At 43.8% G+C, this 19,470-nt stretch overlaps 1 protein-coding gene across 2 annotated transcripts; it reads right to left on the reverse strand.

Moving 5' to 3' along the window:
• Positions 1–3,342: 3,342 nt before the first annotated feature.
• LOC117059962 (NXPE family member 4-like) lies at positions 3,343–15,352 on the reverse strand. Of its 2 annotated transcripts, XM_033171937.1 has the most exons (7): positions 15,094–15,352; positions 14,727–14,836; positions 13,858–13,918; positions 12,844–13,522; positions 8,178–8,239; positions 5,135–5,353; positions 3,343–3,973 (listed from the first exon to the last, which is right to left on the reverse strand). In XM_033171937.1, the coding sequence occupies exons 2-7, from the start codon at positions 14,805–14,807 to the stop codon at positions 3,438–3,440; spliced, it is 1,638 nt and encodes a 545-aa protein (XP_033027828.1). In that variant the 5' UTR covers positions 14,808–14,836; positions 15,094–15,352; the 3' UTR covers positions 3,343–3,437. The 2 variants fall into 2 exon arrangements, with proteins under 2 accessions (XP_033027828.1, XP_033027829.1); XM_033171938.1 differs by lacking the exon at positions 14,727–14,836.
• Positions 15,353–19,470: the final 4,118 nt, after the last annotated feature.

The raw sequence follows: 19,470 nt of genomic DNA on the forward strand, positions 1-19,470 counted from the left end.
CCGTGGGAGCAGGGCTGGGGTGGGAGAGTGCTAGAGCTCTGTCTAGTCATGTTTCATGGGATCAATTTCAATCTGTTACCTCCGAGGATGTGGACAGGCTGCTTGGATGAGTGAAACTGACCACCTGTCTCCTTGATCCTTGCACATCCTGGCTAATAAAAGCGAGCCGGGAAGGACTGGGCGATGGGCTCTGCGGGGTGGTGAACACTGCCCTCTGTGAGGGAGTCTTCCCATACCCGCTGAAAGAGGCGGTCTTTAAACCGCTTCTTAAAAAAAACATGTTTAGACCTGACCAATATGGCCGACTATCTACCATTCTTGGGCAAGGTGATTGAGCGGGTGGTTGCTGAACAACTCCAGGCACACCTGGAGGATGCGGACCATTTGGATCCCTTCCAATCGGGATTCAGGCCTCATCATGGGACTGAAACTGCCTTGGTTGTGCTGGTCGATGATCTCCGGCAGGCTAGGGACAAAGGTGAGAGCTGTTTCCAAGTTCTGCTGGATCTCTCAGCGGCCTTTGACACCATTGACCATAACATCCTTCTGGACCGGCTAGAGGGGTTGGGAGCTGGGGGCACTGTTATACAGTGGTTCCGCTCCTTCCTCCTGGGCCGTGTTCAGAAAGTGGTGGTGGGGGATGAGTGTTCAGACCCCTGGGCTCTCACTTGTGGGGTGCCTCAGGGTTCCGTCCTCTCCCCCATACTTTTTAATATCTATATTTGGGCTGGGGGTTCATCAGTATGCGGATGATACCCCGCTCTACCTCTCTTTCAAATCAGAACCAGTGAAGGTGGTGAAGGTCCTGTGTGAGTGCCTGGAGGCGGTTGGAGGATGGATGGGGGCTAACAGATTGAGGTTGAATCCTGACAAGACAGAAGTACTGTTTTGGGGGGACAGAGGGCGGGTGGGTGTGGAGGACTCCCTGGTCCTGAATGGGATAACTGTGCCCCTGAAGGACCAGGTGCACAGCCTGGGAGTCATTTTGGACTCACAGCTGTCCATGGAGGCGCAGGTTAATTATGTGTCCAGGGCAGCTGTCTACCAGCTCAATCTGGTATGCAGGCTGAGACTCTACCTGCCTGCAGACTGTCTTGCCAGAGTGGTACATGCTCTAGTTATCTTCTGCTTGGAATACTGCAATGCGCTCTATGTGGGGCTACCTTTGAAGGTGACCCGGAAACTGCAATTAATCCAGAACGCGGCAGCTAGACAGGTGACTGGGAACGGCCGCCGGGACCACATAACACCATCCTGAGACATCTACATTGGCTCCAACTATGTTTCCGAGTACAATTCAAAGTGTTGGTGCTGACCTTTAAAGCCCTAAACGGCCTCGGTGCTGTATACCTGAAGGAGTGTCTCCACCCCCATCATTCAGCCCGGACACTGAGATCCAGTGCCGAGGGGCTTCTGGCGGTTCCCTCACTGCGAGAAGCAAAGCTACAGGGAACCAGGCAGAGGGCCTTCTCGGTAGTGGCACCCACCCTGTGGAAAGCCCTCCCATCAGAGGTCAAGGGAATAAACAACTACCTGACATTCAGAAAATATCTGAAGGCAGCCCTGTTCAGGGAAGTTTTTAATCTGTGATATCTTAAATGTATTTTAATATTTGATGGAAGCCACCCAGAGTGGCTGGGGAGACCCAGACAGATGGGCGGGGTACAAATAATACATTATTATTATTATTATTATTATTATTATTATTATTATTATTATTATATTTATTTGTACCCTACCCATCTGACTGGGATGCCCCAGAAGGGTTGCCTTCAGATGTCTCCTGAAAGATATATAATTTCTCATCTCCTTGACATCTGATGGGAGGCCATTCCACAGGGTAGGTGCCACTACCGAGGAAGACCTCTGCCCTCGGAGAACTAATTGCCCCACCTTGGGGTGGATGTAAACACAGGAAAAAACTGCTATAAAAAGTCAGCAATTAAAAGGAAAAAAAATGCTATGGAAAATCATTTAGAATTTTATTTTTTGCTCTCCAGTGCCATCTGGTGTTGCATGTTTATAACTCAATCAAAATGTTGTTCCTTGACTAGTGTAGCTGAGTCCCAAGTCTTGATCTATACCCTTCAACTTGAAATGCCTGTCAAGCACTATTGGACCCTGCTCAATCAAGAAGGGGTCAAACTAATGGTGATTCAGTATTCAACTTTGGCTGCCCCCCAAAAACTTACCCACTTTGTCAACTTTTGAATCTTTTTGAACTATGGCAGGACCATGGTGAATAGCTTGATGTAGTCTGACTCAGTGTGCGGCAGTTGTGAAAAGGGTGGATGTCATGTTAGGTATCTTTATCTCTTATTTGAAAGCAAGAGAGACCAGTATCATAATGCCATTAGAGTGGTGCCCCGCTAGACGAAAATGATTCGTTCTACGAGTGTCTTCGTAGAGCGAATTTTTCGTCTAGCGAATCGGCAATGCAGAGCGGAGGTTTTCGCGACAAAAAAAATTCGCCTTGCGAGGCAGCCCCATTGACATTTTCGTCTTGCGGGGCAGCCTTCCGCTAGCGAATGCCGTTCGTCTAGCGAGTTTTTCGTCTAGCGAGGCATTCGTCTAGCGGGGCACCACTGTATCTTGTGAACCGCCCTTAGATCTCCGGATGAAGGGTGGTACAGTGGTACCTCGGGTTACAAAAACTTCGGGTTACAGACTCCGCTAACCCAGAAGTAGCACCTTGGGTTAAGAACTTTGCTCCAGGATGAGAACATAATTCGTGCAGTGGTGGCACAGCAGCAGCGGGATGCCCCATTAGCTAAAGTGGTACCTCAGGTTAAGAACGATTTCAGGTTAAGAATGGACCTCCGGAACAAATTAAGCTCATAACCAGAGGTACCACTGTATATAAATTTAATAAATAAATGACAAAATATTTATACAAACCATTGCATCTGACCACACTTGGAGTATTGGGCACCTCACCTCAAAAAATTGTATTGTGGAGTTGAAAAAGTTTCAGATAAGGGTAACCAAATCGATCAAGTTGAAGAAAGGTTACAACATCTGCAGCTACTTTGATAAAATGGGGAAAAGGGACCAAACAGGGATGTACAACATTCTTCAAAGTGTGGAGAAGTGGGTCTTCTTACTCTTTCACCATAAAGTAGTAGGGTGTGTTATGTACCCCAAAGTCATCCCTGAGCCAAAACCGGGGTGACGGCCTATGAGATGTAAGAGTCTGCTCCTACCTGACGGAAATATTTGTGCAGAAGAAAACCACACCAATTATTCTCCCTATCCCAGGCAGCTTCCCAGACGCATCTCAACAGGCACTATTTGAAAATGATACGAGGCTAGAAAGGAATTTAGGGAAATCCAGTGGAGCAAAATATCTAAGTGCACTATTTAAATAAAGTGTTCCATATCTTTCATTGATACGTTTTCTGACACGTATTTCTCTCCTTCCTCTTTGCTTTAGCGTTTTAACATATGTAAGTTAAAAACATATCAATCTGATTTCCAACCACGTGATCTGGTGGGTGAAGTATGTTCATCCCATAAGCAACTGTCATGTCCCAGGCATCAATGAAGCCCACCTTCAGATCCCGAAAAATGTCCTTTAGTGCAAGGTGCTGGGCATAGCCATGGAAGTCCCCAAATATTTCTTGTTCTATGGACACCTCCCGGGTGTTCTCCCCTTTGATGATGACTTTTGTATCTGGGCTCCTCAGGAGAAGGCGCTGGATGGCTTCCCGGGCATTGATTGCCCTTCGGATGAAGAGCTCGATGGGGAAGGCGCGGAAGTGCTGACCCAGGCCGATGACAACCACTGTGTCTTTGTCACCTGCCACCAGGTCAATCTCCCTAGCAACGTAGTTATGATCTCTTACCATATACTCAAGAGCAGTGACTAAGGGATGGTTGTGTTTTTTCCACTGGATTTGGATGTTTCTCGCCATGTCCACAGCGATCAAATTCCGGTGCTTCCCAGTTCCATGGCTGTCAAGATATTTAAGGGCTAATGTGGAAACAGACATAGAATTAATCCAACTTTTTTTGTTCACAGACCTCTCAGAAGATACTGAGCTATTTATTTCGGAATGACTAGTTCAGGGATCAGCAACCTTTTTCAACCATGGGCCAGTCCACCGTCCCTCAGACCATGTGGTGGGCAAGACTATGTTTTTTGGTGTGGGGGTGGTGAAATGAATGAATTCCTGTGCCCCACAAATAACCCTGAGATGCATTTTAAATAAAAGCACAAATCCTACTCATATAAAAACATCAGGCAGGCCCCACAAATAACCTAGAGATGCATTTGAAATAAAAGGACACATTCTACTCATGTAAAAACATGCTGATTCCCTGACTGTCCGTGGGCCAGATTGAGAAGGCGATTGGGCCGCATCTGGCCCCCTGGCCTTAGTTTGCCTACCCCTGACCAGTCTATTCTCTTGCATCTGACGGCAAGGAAGAAGCAGGACCTGGCCACCCATGAGCTACTTGAGGCAGTCATTTCAGGTGGCAGAACTAGTTTCCTAAACAGAATTAATTCAATAATGTCTGTAAGATGGTTGTTGTTACTATGTTATGTAATTTTAGGTTTTCATATTGTAAATTCCCCTGTGATCATCGGATGAAGAGCGAAATAGACGTGAATTAAATAAACAATGTTCAGGGCACAGAAAAGGATTCTGGCTTACCCAGAAATAGGAATTACCATATTTTTCGTTCCATAAGACACACTTATTTCCTCCAAAAAGTAAGGGGGAATGCCTGTGCGTCTTATGGAGTGAATGCATTGTCCCTGGAGCTGAACTGCCTAAGGGTCAAAAGTAGATCGTGCTATTTTTTTTACAAGGGTAGAAGTGGGGGTTGAAAGGAAGCCGCTGAACAGCTGTTCAGCAAGTGATCAGAGAGATAAGGCTCCCTATAGAAATGGCTGAAGGACTAGATGCTGCAGAAATGTTATTTGGAACCTATAAATACGGGGCTTTTCCCATTGCAAAAAAAGCTGCACCACTTTCAGCTGATCCTAAAAAAAACAGGGCTTTCCCCCTTTCCCCCTTTCCTCTAAAAACTAGGTGTGTCTTATGTTCAGGTGTGTCTTATGGAGCGAAAAGTATGGTAAGCTGGCAGCAAAGCTACACTGTGGTTTTATCTAGGTGGGACAACTTACTATTCACTCTCTTTGTGAGATACTCGATCCATTGCCTCACAGTTGAGTCACCCAGGAGGTAAATTAGCTTTCGTTCCAAGCAAGTGTTAATCCGCTCCAAAGTGTTGAATGTGGACACATTGCAGAACACAGGATGCCACTGGTTCTGCCAGACAAAGCCACTGGGAGATGGGGAGCTCATCCCAACCTGGCATTTCTCACTTGCCGTTGTCTTCTTGCCTGAGAAATGGAAATGAGAGATAAGCAGTTTCCATTGAACTCTGTGACTGCAGCACAGTTGTGGGGCAACCAGCTTTCTGTGGGGAAAGTCAAGGTTCCAAGGAGGAGGAACAGGGAAGTAAGAAAATACCTGGCGGAGGCAGCATTTTATAGTTGCCTATAAGGTCTGCTCCTGGCAAACAATATGCCAGTTCTGAAGCCAGGGTCATTTTCAGGGACCCTGAACAGCACAGAACAGCAATTTATTTCTTTATCATAATTATTTGGCCAACTTCTTTTATCACAATAATTTTCAGAGGGCCTGAAAACAGCCATAAAGAATAAAACCAAAGAGAATTCAAAGCCAGGCTACAGCCAACAAGTCTCAGCTTTTTTTAAAAAAAAAATGGAGCAAATATCTTTTAAAACAAACAACAAAACACCCCAAAGATAGAAGTTTGTATGACTTCCGGCGGCGACGCCATCGCGGGCGGTCGTGGGTTGCCTCGGCAGCGAGGCGACCCAGGCCGGCCCGGCGGTTGGAGCCCCGCTACCGCTAAGCGGGGCTCCGGTGGGGCGCGGGAAGAGCGTCCCGTGCCCTGGGCTCCCCGGCGGGCCCGTAAAAGCTCCGAACCCTTCCCTCGTTCCCCCTGTAAAGGGGGAGTGGGGGTGAAGGGACAACGGAGCTGGGCCATTAGGGGACATGCCCCAACCGGGTCGGCGAAGCGGCGGCTGCCGCTCGCGATGAGCGACAACGTTCTCCCTGTAAGGATTGAAATTAAGGAAGCCCGGTGGCTGTGAGTACATGATTGGATTTGCATTTCGCTTTTAACGATCCGGGAGGTTTCATGGAAACCTTCTTTTTAAAATTGTGGTCTTTGCGCCCTGGCTACAGGGAAAATGGCTGCGAAAGATTGTGACTGAGTGGAAATTTACTGGTACTAAGATGGAAAAGTTCTGAAATTGAAACTGTAATTTGATACCTATGCCCGCTTCTGCCATGCTGGGTTTCGTTTTTGAGTTGGTTACGAACCATGGATTGACTGATGAACAAAGGATTAATTTCTTGAGACTGGAACTGCTTAATCAAAAATTGGTGATATTGAACCGGGATATGGCAGAAAAGATATTTCCCACAGAGGAGACTTTTCAGGAAATGGCTGCATTGGAAGAGAGCCTTGGCAAAGAGCTGAAGGGGATGATCGAAGAACAGAGTAAAATGGCTTGGCGACTCTGGAAAAAAGAAACGTCCTTTGGGGGTGGCAGACCCAGGACGGGGAAGATCTTTATATCCAACTCTCGAGGTGAGAGCTCGGGAGTGTTGGCGAAAAAATTAATATGTCTACAAATAAAAGAAGAATGGTATTTTGAACCGGAGAAGCTGGAAGAAGAGGATGTGCATACCCTGACGCTCTATGCAAGGACTGTTATGGATTTTGTCTGGATCTGTGGACCTACAAGGAAAGAGGACATCTTGAGGAGCGGCTCCGGAGTAAGACGGGCAAAGAAAATGGACAGAAGGGGGATAGGGTGAACTGTATTAAGGGTAAAGCAAAAATGATTTATTACGGCACCCTGAAGCCGGTGTGTCGAGACTTTAAGTTTTTGAATTAGAAAAGGGATATTTTGATTTTTCTTTATTAGCAGCAGTTTAAGAGAAAGAAGATGTTTGTTATGATCTGATTTAAGAATAATATGTTAAGATATGGAATTCTGTGATGAATTAATACGAAGTTATAATATGATCTGATTTTAGTTAAGTTAAGAACTGGAATAATATTGTAACTAGAAAATAAGATTTTCTAAGAAGAATGTTTAGTTTTGTACTTTTTAAAATGAATTTAATTTTTTTAGTATATGAAGTTATTAAAGTAATATTTGGAATTGGAACCGAAGGAGAAAAGGCAGGGGAAGTCTAAGCCAAAGATTCGACCAAGAAATTTTTTTTTTTGTATAAGAAGAAGAATTATTGGTATGTTTGTATTTGTTTATTTTTAGTTGGGGTGGGGAAGTGTTGGGTTAATGTTGGTGATGGTGTTGGATTGTCTGTTTGTTATGGAAAAACTAATAAATTCTTATAAAAAAAAAGATATAAGTTTGTATGCACACAAAAGCTCATACCAAGAATAAACTTAACTGGTCTCTAAGGTGCTACCGGGAGGATTTTTTTTATTTTTTATTTTGTTTTGACTATGGCAGACCAACACGGCTACCTACCTGTAAGACTTACCAAGGCACACACAAAAATTGGGTGGGCCAGAGATATGTTGGATGAGACTCAGGAAATAAGATGCTTAGGGATGGATGCCACCAAAGTTGTGACAACCTAAACTAGGAAGGGGACAAGCAAAGGAGGATGCCTTCACCCCATTTCGGATCCCCTTTATTACATATACAGCACAACAAGACAATGACCCACCCCCACAACAGTATATGAATCAATATGGCTGATCTGACCCAACAAGCCCCACACAAACACACACACACACAAACAAACCACAATGCAACCAATCAAATGGAACCAACCAAGCTCTAATCTCTTGCAATGCCCATAAAAATAACCACATATATAACTAAGAGCCCTACCCATATGATGCTGACACAAAACCCTACACAAACACTGTGCAATAAAACGAAATAACATTAACCTTTCCCTCAACCGCATGATGTCTATGGCAACAGTTTCTCATACTGAAAGCAAACGAACTGTGAAAAAGACTCTACGAATCAAAAGTGCAGATCCTATATGTACTTCTTTGTTTGTTTATTTGTTTGTTTTGCAACACACACACACACACACACACACACTTTTAATAAAGACTGATTGAAAGGAAGTCCAACTCACTTCCACAAGCTGCAACGCTTATGTCCCCAAATGCCTGCGGGATCTCAGCTCCAATGTTGGACCTTCAAAAGAGGGAAAACATCCATTAGGAAATCCAGGCCAGACTGTGTGTCCTCCCAAGAGGACTACTGGCTTCATCCCACCTTCTCCTGCACACACCTCAATGGCCTCTATGGGAAATGGAAGCCTGGCATAGGTGGATCATTGTCAGGGGCTGGGCAGAAGAGGAGGAGTGGTGGAGACTGCCTCCACATCCTGACCCTTCCAAGGTAGAGGAAGAGGAAGACAATATAGATTTACAACAGTGGTTTGTGGGAAATCACAGCTCAGAGGCAGATGAGGGGGGAAGTGGGGAAATAATGGGAGAGGAGGAGGAGGAGCAGCTGGCTGACACGTTGTCATTAGAAAGCATTCCAGACCCTCCATCTCCCAGAACCTGGCGAGCCTTAGATTTAGGAGAGCAAGGAGCTCAAAAACGGAGGGCACTAAGCGGCACTCATAGAGGAGGTGATGATGATGACGAATGAGGAAGTGGAAGAGTGGGGGTTGGAGATTCACTTGGGACAACACCATTATCCAAGTGAATGGGTTCTATAGCCTCTCTCTGTAAAGTTTGAAATAAAAAAGGACTAAGAAACTTTTCCTTTTCTTTATCCTTTCATTTTCCCCCCATATATTTTTTAACTTCATCTATTTTACATAACAAAGAAGAAAGAAGAAGAAGAAAAGGGGAAAGGGGAAAGAAGAAGAAGAAGAAGTAATGGAAAAGAGAGAAAGAATAAAAAATAAAGGAAAACCGGGGGGGGGGGATAAATAAATTTGACTCCCGATTAGACTCATTGTATTGTTGTTCCTATTATTGTTTTACACGGATTCAAATTATCATTTATTTTCTTTGTTCTCATAAAAATGGTTCCTTTTTATAAATGATTTTTATTAGATTTTCCAATTCAACAACCAAACAAAATCACTTTAAAATATTCCAAATTATATTTCGAATTAATTATACAAATATCAAATACTTCCAATATTCTACCAAATTATTAATTTTAATTTTAGGACTTCCCATGCTTCAAATTTAAGGAGTTTCTGATCAACCATTTCCCGTTGCCATCCATTCCATTCCGATGTTTTCGCAGCCTCTGAGGTGTTCAAACAAGCAAGATAAAACAAATCAAACAATGTTTTCTGTGTGGGTTGAAGTCCATAATCCGGCGGCGACGACATCGCGGAGCGGTCGTGGGTTGCCTCGGCTGTGAGGCGACCCAGTCCGTCCCGGGGGTTGGAGCCCCGCTACCGCAAAGCGGGGCTCCGATGGGGTGCGGGAAGAGCGTCCCGCACCCTGGGCTCCCCGGCTATGCCCACTATGGCTCCGAACCCTTCCCTCGCTCCCCCTGTAAAGGGGGAGTGGGGGTGAAGGGAAAACGGAGCCGGGCTTCAGGGGACATGCCCCAACCGGGACGCGAAGCGGCGGTTGCCCCCGCGATGAGCGTTAACGTTCTACCTGTCAAAGTTGGAGCTTAAGAATCCCGGTGTCGTGAGTATTGGATTGGATCTGTTTTTGCGCTTTGTTGACGACCTGGGGGACATTTGGAAAGGGAGCCTGCCTTTTTCCCCTCGGGAGATAGAAAATAACCAGCTCAAGAGACTGCTGTTACAGCGATGGCTACAAAGTATTTAAAATTTGACAAGTGAGACTTTTGGATTTCCCTTTGGGGATTAAACAGGTGGACAGTATCTCTTTTTAAAATCTTCGATTCTTGCGCCCTGGATTCAGGGAAAATGGCCGTGAAAGACTTGGACTGAATGGAAAGTTACTGGCAAGATGGAGAAGTCTGAGAACCGAAACTGCAATTTGACACCTATGCCCGCTTCTGCCATGCTCGGCTTTGTTTTTGATTTGGTTATGAACTGTGAAAGGACCCATGAAGAAAGGATTATTTTATTGAGACTGGAACTGCTCAACCGAAAATTGGAAATATTGAACTGCCATATGTCAAAAAAGCTATATCCCACAGAGGAGACTGTACAGGAAATGGCTGCATTGGAGGAGAGCCTTGGCACAGAACTGAAGGGGCTGATTGAACAACAGGATGAAAAGGTATGGCTACTCCGGAGTAAAGGATCGTCTTTTGGGGGTGGCAGACCCAGGACGGAGAAAATTGTTATATCTAACTCCCAAGGTGAGAGCTTGGGAGCGAAGGTGAGAACTTTATGTTTATGTCTACAAATAAAAGAAGAATGTGATGATGAACCGGAGAGGCTGGGAGAAAAGGCGCGTACCCTGATGTTCTATGCAAGGACTATTTTGGATTTAGTCTGGATCTGTGGTTATGTAAAGAAAAAGGATACTTCGAGGAGCAGCTCTGGAGCAAGACGACCAAAGAAAATGGACAGAAGGGGGATAGGGTGAACGATACTAAGGTGTAAAGGCAAAGAATGTATTATGGTAACCTGAAACCGGTGTGTCAAGATTTTAGGCTTTTAGAGAAAGAAAAGAGGTATTTTAAATTTTTGTTATTAACAGCAGTTATAGTGAATGAAGATATTTGTTATGATGTATATTGAAAATAAGGGGATAAGAACTAGAATCCTGTGTGGAATTAATATGAAGTTATAACATGTTTTGATTTATGTTAAGTTAAGAATGGGAAAATATTGTTTATTATGAAACAGGATTTGTTAAAAAGAAGCTTTTGAATTTTAATTTTTAGATATTTGGATTTTTTAAGATTATGATGGCATAAGATGTTATTAAAGTAATATTTGGGATTGGAACCGAAGGTGAAAAGGCAGGGGAAGTCTGTACCAAGATTCGACCAAGAACTTTTTTTTTTTTTACAGCATAAGAAGAAGAATTATTGGTATTTGTGTATTTGTTTATTTCTAGTTGGGGGTGGGTCAATGTGGGTGTTATATTTGTATGTTGTTTGTTGTAAAACCAATAAATTCTTATAAAAAAAAAGAAGAAGTCCATAATCCGCTTCCAAAAATCGCATTGCCCCTTGTCTCACTGGTATTCTTATTCAATCCAAAAGTCTGATCATAGGCAGTGGCCATCTTGACTCAGTCACAATGAAATCCAAACATAGTTTTTATGGCTTTTCCCACCCGCCTGCTTTACACTTGAACCTTTTCAGGAGAGGTTTGCCAATATTATTGAAAGTTCGTAAATTTTAAGTTATTTTTGAGGCTTGCTTCTCCCTGTGGTTCAGTGTTACGCAGCCCGGATTTTATCTTCCAACATGGCGAATTTCCCAATTAAGCTGTGTCATTCCTCATGGAGCAAGAGATTTTCTGGGAAACCATCCAAAATTCTCTAAAGATAAATCAACCAGTGGCCAAGGGGTTCTGTCTGTGCCAAAATCAACAATGTGAACTACTTTTTATCCTCTTCCGATAAATCAAAGATATATTTCCTTATTAAATAGGGACAGTGCTATTGTATATCCAAAATTCTCTAAAGATAAATCAACCAGTGGCCAAGGGGTTCTGTCTGTGCCAAAATCAACAATGTGAACTGCTTTTTATCCTCTTCCGATAAATCAAAGATATATTTCCTTATTAAATAGGGACAGTGCTATTGTATATTATTTTCAGAGTTCATCCACAATGATCAAGCAGGTTTTTTGCCAGGAAGGCACCTGAATGGAAATATAAGAAATATAGTGGATGTACTTGAAAGATTGGAAAAGAGAAGCAATAGAAGAGCTATTTTGATGTTTGTTGATGCGGAGAAGGCCTTTGATAATATTTCTTGGAGTTTTATGAAGCAAAATTTCTATAAAATGGAGATGGGAAGTAATTTCATGAATGGAATAAATGCAATATACCATGAACAGAAAGCAAAGATAATTGTTAATAATGTGGTATCAGAAGAAATAAGAATTGAGAAGGGAACAAGACAAGGGTGCCCGTTATCCCCATTGTTATTCATCACGGTCCTGGAGGTCCTTTTAAATATGATTAGGCGGAATGAAGCTATTAAAGGAATAAGAGTGGGGGAGAGAGAGTATTAAGTAAGAGCCTTTGCAGATGGCCTGGTTTTAACCCAACAAGACCCTGAAAATAGTGCAGTGTGTGCACTAGAAACAATTCAACATTTTGGGCAGGTTGCAGGTTTCAAACTGAATAAGACTAAAACCAAAGTTTTAACTAAGAATATGACCAAAGAAGAGTGTACGAGATTGCTTTACCTACTTGTTCTGTTTTCAATTTCCCCTTTCATTCTTCGCCTTTTGGATCATCTCAACCCCCAGCTGCACCTTTTCTATTGATATAGAAAATACGGATCAAATGGAAGTGTTGATGAGCCCATAGACAATCAACTTGCCCTGTTGGCATATACTACCAGCACCTCACACAAACAAGAAAAAGAAGAAGAAGAAGAAGAAGAAGAAGAAGAAGAAGAAGAAGAAGAAGAAGAAGAAGAAGAAAAGAATTCCCTGGGTCTCATTGCCAGTGAAATAAGGGAAACGTGGCAAGCAAAGGTGAAAAAGCACCTCTGTGCAGACTTTGTTCTCAGGCAATTTTTGGGAAGGTTTTTGTTAATACTCATCTATCTCAGGCATTTTTCTGTTGCCTTCCAATTGCCCAGGAGCACAAATGAACAGTTCAGTACTGTCCTCATGTAAGATATTTGCATATTGAAAAGAAAAGAATGTACCTGTCAAAAAGTCTCTTTTCCAGGGCTGTGAGATATGAGATGGGTGTGTTGTAGGACTTCAGCGAAACCAAAGCTTCACAAGACACATTCTTTGGTTTCACGCAGTAGAAGGACTCCTTGTCTCTCCTGTCCAGATACTCACACAGTTCTTCTTTTGTTGCTAAATGAAAACCACAATCGCTGAAGACATTCAATGTTCCGTTTAAAAACCTGCCCCTGAAACCTATTTTGTTGTAGCCTCTCTTCCTCGCAGCCCACAGTGCAGAAACTCCTTCACTGGGATTGATGAGCCAGAAAGATGCTCTGACTTTGCCCTCCCAAAATAAAGTGAAATTGACCAGGTACGTCCCATTCTTATGGTCCTCAATATGCCCAGATGCTCCGGCCTGATGGCTTGAAGAGTAGATCCTCGCTTGTAAGAAGTCTCCTCCGTACTCCTTTCTGTTCCCCAAGTGGTTGTACAAATCCAGTCGAACTATCAAGGGATCTCCAATGCAATAAGAATCCTTGGGGTTTAATATGGTGGCTTTGCTGTTCTTGGCACTTGTGGTGATATTTATATCCGTGAAAGATACATTGGGCATCAGCTGGTCTAGTTTCTTGAGGATACCTCTTATGTCTTTTTCTGCCCATTCCATCCCACTATGGCTTGGGACTGGCGAAGTCGTCCTTCTGTTATCTTTGATTGAATAAGTTTTTGTTAAAAGAACGCAAATACCTTAAACACACTTGTGATACTAAATAATATAACTGCATCATATTGTACATTATTCATTATATTGTACCACGAAATTTCATATCTGCTATTTACATTTCTCAAAGCCTAAAAGGTCTTTATCCAGTTATTGACCAGAGTTGTCTGTTACCACTTTACTGTGGGGGGGCGGGGGGAGGGAGAGATGTGCCTTCTTTATTGAAATGATATGAATGCTTTGCAATATGGTTTCAAATGCTCTCTTTGAAATAATGCCTTTTGTGGTTATGATTTTTTTTTAAATAAAATAAAATCCTTACCAACTTCTGTAGCAACATGAATCCTTTCCCCTTGCCCCATGAGACCTCCGAAGATGGCAATCTGGAGCATTCAGTGAGAAAGAAATTATTACAAGCGTTCACAAGAAGAGTGTGTAGCTCAGTAGTATGTTTTTCTTGCAGAAGCTCCTAGTCCAATTCTGGGCTTTCCAATCTCAAAAAGGATCAAATAACACCCCTGTGAAGGGAAAGACTTTAGATTGAGCAGGGGTCTAGCGAGGGGGGGTGTAGGAGGTGGGCCGCCCCATGTTCCAGGGGAGGGGGAGTGACACTTTGGCCGGGCCACGGGGCGGTGCGGCCTTGCCTCACAGCCTTCTCTCAAACCTGCTCGGCAGCCTGCGCGTGATGGAGCGGCTAGCTACGCCCCTGACATTGAGATCCTGGAGAGCCACTGTCTGTCAGAATTGGTGATATTGACCTAGAATAGATGGACCAACAGTCTGACTTACTTAGTATGAGAAAGCTTCCTATAAATACTCTGTGGGTATTCAAGAGATTTTGAACCTTGAACCAAAGGTTCCTACTGATTCCTCCTCTATATCTGCTCAGTTTTGGTGTTGTTGTTTATTACCCACTAGGCAGTAAATGGGCAGCTAAAGCCCTAGTTAAAAGGGTTTAAGAAAACTTTGTTGATAAAATAAGGCATGCAGCTTCACGGCAATGCCAATCGCACAATCTCTCCTTCTCCATTTTAAAAACATTTTCAAGTCCTTACTAACACAATATTTGTTGTAATCATGTCCCCAGAGAAACATAAAACTATTAATCAATTATAGACCTTTTTTGTACCACTTTCTTGGTTGGCCAACCATTTATTTTTTAGATACAGAAAACGGAGTGAGGATTCCAACCTTGGTCTCAGTTCTGTGAAAAGTGTAGCTGATGATGATAATCGCTCCCAGTACAAAGACCAAGAATGCTGCTGGCTTCATGGTAGGAACGAAATGTGCTCTGGTCACCTCTGTGAAAGAAGCAGAGGGGTTTCCCATCAATCACCACCACTTTTTATTTCTAGTTTTCCACAGAACTTTGCATCAGAAGCATATTCAACCGGATCTTGTTGGAAACCTAGTGAGAAACACTTAGACCACTAGCATATAAATATTACTGTGACAACAGGAATGCAATTAATAGAACAGCGTCTCTTCCTTCTTGCATTCTTACAGACTTAGGGTGCAATCCTTGTATTTTCTGCAAATCAAAAAAGGAAAGACTTACTTTAGGGGTTCACATAGAGAGACTTTATCTTCTTCTGAGTGGAAACAACATCACATCCTCAGGTGAAAAGAAATCCCCTGCCACCCTCACAATAGGCAGTTGGTGCTGAAAATGGCATCATTCAAGAGGGCAACTCAGGAAACCAGTACCTAACCTGAAATTGTCTGTATAATGATCACCGTGAATAGAAACAGTGTAGGGAGTGCAGGATCCAAATGGAACTGGATTTTGAGCAAAACCAATGGCATAGGCTTTGTTGACCTAACTCTCTCTCTTTTTGCAGCAACCACAAATAATGAGGAACGCCTCTGGAGCTGATTCTCCCTCAGCCACTTAACCCCTTGTTCCCCAAGATTGTTCTCATATAGCATTTTCTGTAAGCTTCTTCCCATCTCTTCCAGCCTGCCAGTCTGCAAACCTGCTACGTAGCAGGGTCTGCTCACACAAGGGCCTTTTTTCGCACAGGGCTTTCTTGGTAGTGGCACCCACCCTGTGGAATGCCCTCCCACCAGATGTCAAAGAGAAAAACAACTACCAGACCTTTAGAAGACATCTGAAGGCAGCCCTATTTAATGTTTAATGGATTATTGCATTTTAATGTTCTGTTGGCAGCTGCCCAGAGTGGCTGGGGGAACCCAGCCAAATGGGCGGGGTATAAATAATAAATTATTATTATTATTATTATTATTATTATTATTATTATTATTATTATTATTATTTCCCCTTCCAGTCCTTAGCCCAGGATCTGGTTCCATTCCTGAGAACAGAAAGGAAAGACGGGGCTAGTTTCAGAGTTTGGTTCATAAACTGCACCCAGCCTTTGGAAAAAGTAATGACAGTTTGCTTTAGAAGTGGGTGATAGAGCATATTGTAATGACCCCAAAGTCTAAAATCTCTTCTGAACAAATTGTCCTTTGTTTGTGTTCTGGGAGAAATCAACCTCAATAAATTATGGGGGAACCAGCTTACTACGAAAAGCAAAGGGGCATATCCAAGTTTGTCTAGCAAACAGGAACTTGATGCTATCCAAGACAACATATGCACCATACATTTAAAGTGTTGTTATATACCTTAACAGTTATAGTCCTCACACTGAGAATCCAGGGAGCTGTTAATGGGGTGCTGAATAGAAGTAGTAGTAGTAGTAGTAGTAGTAATTGTTGCTGTTGTTTATTGAATTTTTATACTGCCCTATACCCGGAGGTCTCAGGGTGGTTCACAGAAAAGATGAACAATGTGTGATTGTTCAGAGTTCTGAATGTGTCATTCAGAGACCCCTGTCCCCCTTACAGAGCTACAATTCCCCAAGTGAAGTAAAAATCAGTTCCTCCTTCCAGCGAACTTTAGGAATTGTCACTCTGAGTGGGAACTAGGGTTGCTGCCAGATGGCCCGTTTATTGTGCATTCATCCTGATCTGTTTGCAAGAGAATAGATAAGGTTGGCTATTTATGGACATATCTGTATCCAGGATACTGTATTAGCATAATTGTCACCCATGTAAATCCCTCTCCTCTATTCCCCCTCCCAACTCTCTTTGTCTATCTATCAGGTAAATGGTTAAAAGGTGGCAAACACTCCCAACTGTAAACTCTTTATCAAACCTTTTGAAATTATACAGCAGTTTCACTTACAAAGTGGATGCTAGCAAACATTGCAATGACTCAGGAGTCCAAAGTCTCTATTTTATATTGACATTGTTTGTGATAATAAGGTTATCAACCTCAATAAATCCTGGGTGTCAATAGCTCACAATAGCACCTGTTCCTTTTCAGGTGTTTGCTCTTGACATAAGTGGTGGGAACTAGATTTGGGAAGCACAAACTTCGTGCTCTGATGCCCATCCTATTCCTGTGATCATCATATGTTTCAACTGTTTTGAATTCTGAATGTTAAAATATTGTAATCTACCCTGGGAGCTGCTGGTGAACTGTGGGTATTGCATGTAAAACTACTACTACTAATAATGGCTATTCACCATCAGTGACTCCTAACGGGAAGAAAGGTCACATCCTTTCAAAGTGAAATTTGCTATTTGATTCATTGTGTTCTGTATCCATTTGGACTCTGCAAGGCATTGTGTACAGCAAATAAACTATGAACTGGGTGAATGACATTTTTTCAGGGTATATATTCCCACCCATTAAGGACCAAACTATATATGGCAGCACACCAGGTATTTTTAAAAAATGTGATCGGTATGGGAGGTTCCCTGTTTCTTACTGGAGATGTCACAACTGTCCTTTCAAGGTCAGGATGCAGAGGGATGGGTTGTTGGGCAGACAGGTGACAGGCAAAATGCTGTGCTCATTTTTCAAAGTGAAGAGATTTAGGATAAGAAAATCTGCTTGGTTTCACACTCAGTGTGGGCAAAGCTGCCTCTATCACATGAGATCCATGGTGTTTGATTTCCTGCCTACAGCCCAGCACAAACTCAGGTTTCAGTCTGTTGAACACATTTGGGGCATAGCTCTGGGACTGGCAGAAGATGTTTCTATGACTTTTGGCTGCTTCCCTTCCTCCTTTTACAGTGTTGCTGTTGTTGGGCAATTTGTGCACATTGGCAAACATTAGCATCTGTTCTTCTCTGGCAAGGATTGGCCCCACCCCAGAGCCTGAGTGAGAGACCTGCGATGCAACAGACCTGCAACGCAAACTCCCTCTTTCGTTGCAGGTTAGAGACACAGGCAGTTGGTGACTTCACTATGTGGGCAGCCCCTCCTCCAACCTGGGGCATTGCGGTTGCCCTATCAGCCCGCCCGCAGGTCTGCAGCTGCAGTTGCTGAATGCCGCCAGATTTTGCTCAGAGTAAAATCTCACTCATTCATTATGTGATTGTGGATGAGGAGGCTGTATCTGGTCTGTAGCACTGAGACCTGGGTAGGGGAGCAGGGCTGAGTTGGTCTCACCCGGTTGTGCCCACCTGGGTACTCAGTGCAGCATCAGAGCAAACTTGAGGGTTGGGGTGTTGCTATGGTCTGTGGAGATTTTCTCTCTCTCTCCAGGCTCTCTGTCCAGTTGGGGGGGGGAGCATCTAGAGTGTGTGTTCCTGGCATTGGGCAATAGGGACAGATTAGGGATTCTGCTGGTTTACTGCCCGCCTCTCTGCCTAGCAGTCTCCTTGCCTGAGATGACAGAGCTGGTCTTGGAGGCAGAGTTGAGGACAGTGGTGGAGCACATATCCATGCTGCCCAGGGTTGGCGTGCTCCCATTGGGGGCTTGGCGAGGAGGTGCCCTCCCTGGGGCCAGATAGGTGCTCAGGTCCCCAGAGCGGTGCACACACCCTGCAACCGGGGGCGGAGTGAGCTGCCCATGGCAGACATTTGGCGCGCTGCCCGCCTGTGACTCCCAAGCCTCCCCCAAGCTGTCAAAATGAAGGGGGAAGGGGGGAATGCCGTTGCCAAAGCTGTGCAGCTCCGCCCTTACCCCAAGGTTTCGGGGTTAGGCTTGGGAGTCGCGGGCGGGCAGCATGCCAAATGTCACCCCCCTCAATGAGGGTAGTCAGGGCGATCTGCCCCCCCCATGACCCCCTTCCTACGCCCCTGGTTGAGGACTCCCAGGCTGCTGGTTTGGGGTGACTCCAGCATCCTCGCGGAGGCGACTGGTTCTGGGGTGGCTCAGGACTTCATGGCTTGACGTAACACACTTTGAATTTTGGTTTGGGGCCCCAAAGGGGTCTGCTACTGTCGGAGAAGACGGGTGATGTCCAACCAAGGAGAGAAAGAATCAAGCAGCTTTTTAAAAGCGAAGATCCTTTATGTGGTTGCAACCTACTTTATGCAAAGGTGATGAAAGGTATGAGGAACCCCACCCAACGGTAAGTCCAGAATTTTATACAGTCGCAATTGTGGGTGGTCTGATTCATCACAGGTTTGTCAATTTACACGGTAAAGGTGAATTACATGGGTGCAGGGTGCAAAAGGGAGGTTTGGTTGCAAGATACAAAGTGGGGTGCAAATCCTATCTACATGAGTAAGGTAATACCTAGAAATCCAGGAAGAGATGGCAAATGATATGGCAATCCGGTTTTCCTAGAATAACAATAGAGATGAGATTTTCATCTAACAGCTGAATTCCTCTCCCCACAGGGCCAAAGGAAATGATCCGGTCCTCTGGCACTTTACAGATGAAGGAACGGTTGCTGAGCAGAAGTGATTAGGTTGAGGCTAAAAATAACATTTATACTTTCATGGTTACAATAAAGTGATTCAAATCAAATTCATGAGTTACAACTCTTATTTTCCTGAAAGTAGTTACAATTATTAAGTTGAACGAACGCCAATAAGACACAAGGATACAAAGGCATCAATTCCATTTGCAAAGACTCCAAATGTAACAATTGCAAAATGGTCACAGTAAGGATTCACATTTAAAATTAC

The sequence above is a fragment of the Lacerta agilis genome, chromosome 15 (genome assembly GCF_009819535.1).
Source record: "Lacerta agilis isolate rLacAgi1 chromosome 15, rLacAgi1.pri, whole genome shotgun sequence".
Lineage (NCBI taxonomy): Eukaryota > Metazoa > Chordata > Lepidosauria > Squamata > Lacertidae > Lacerta > Lacerta agilis.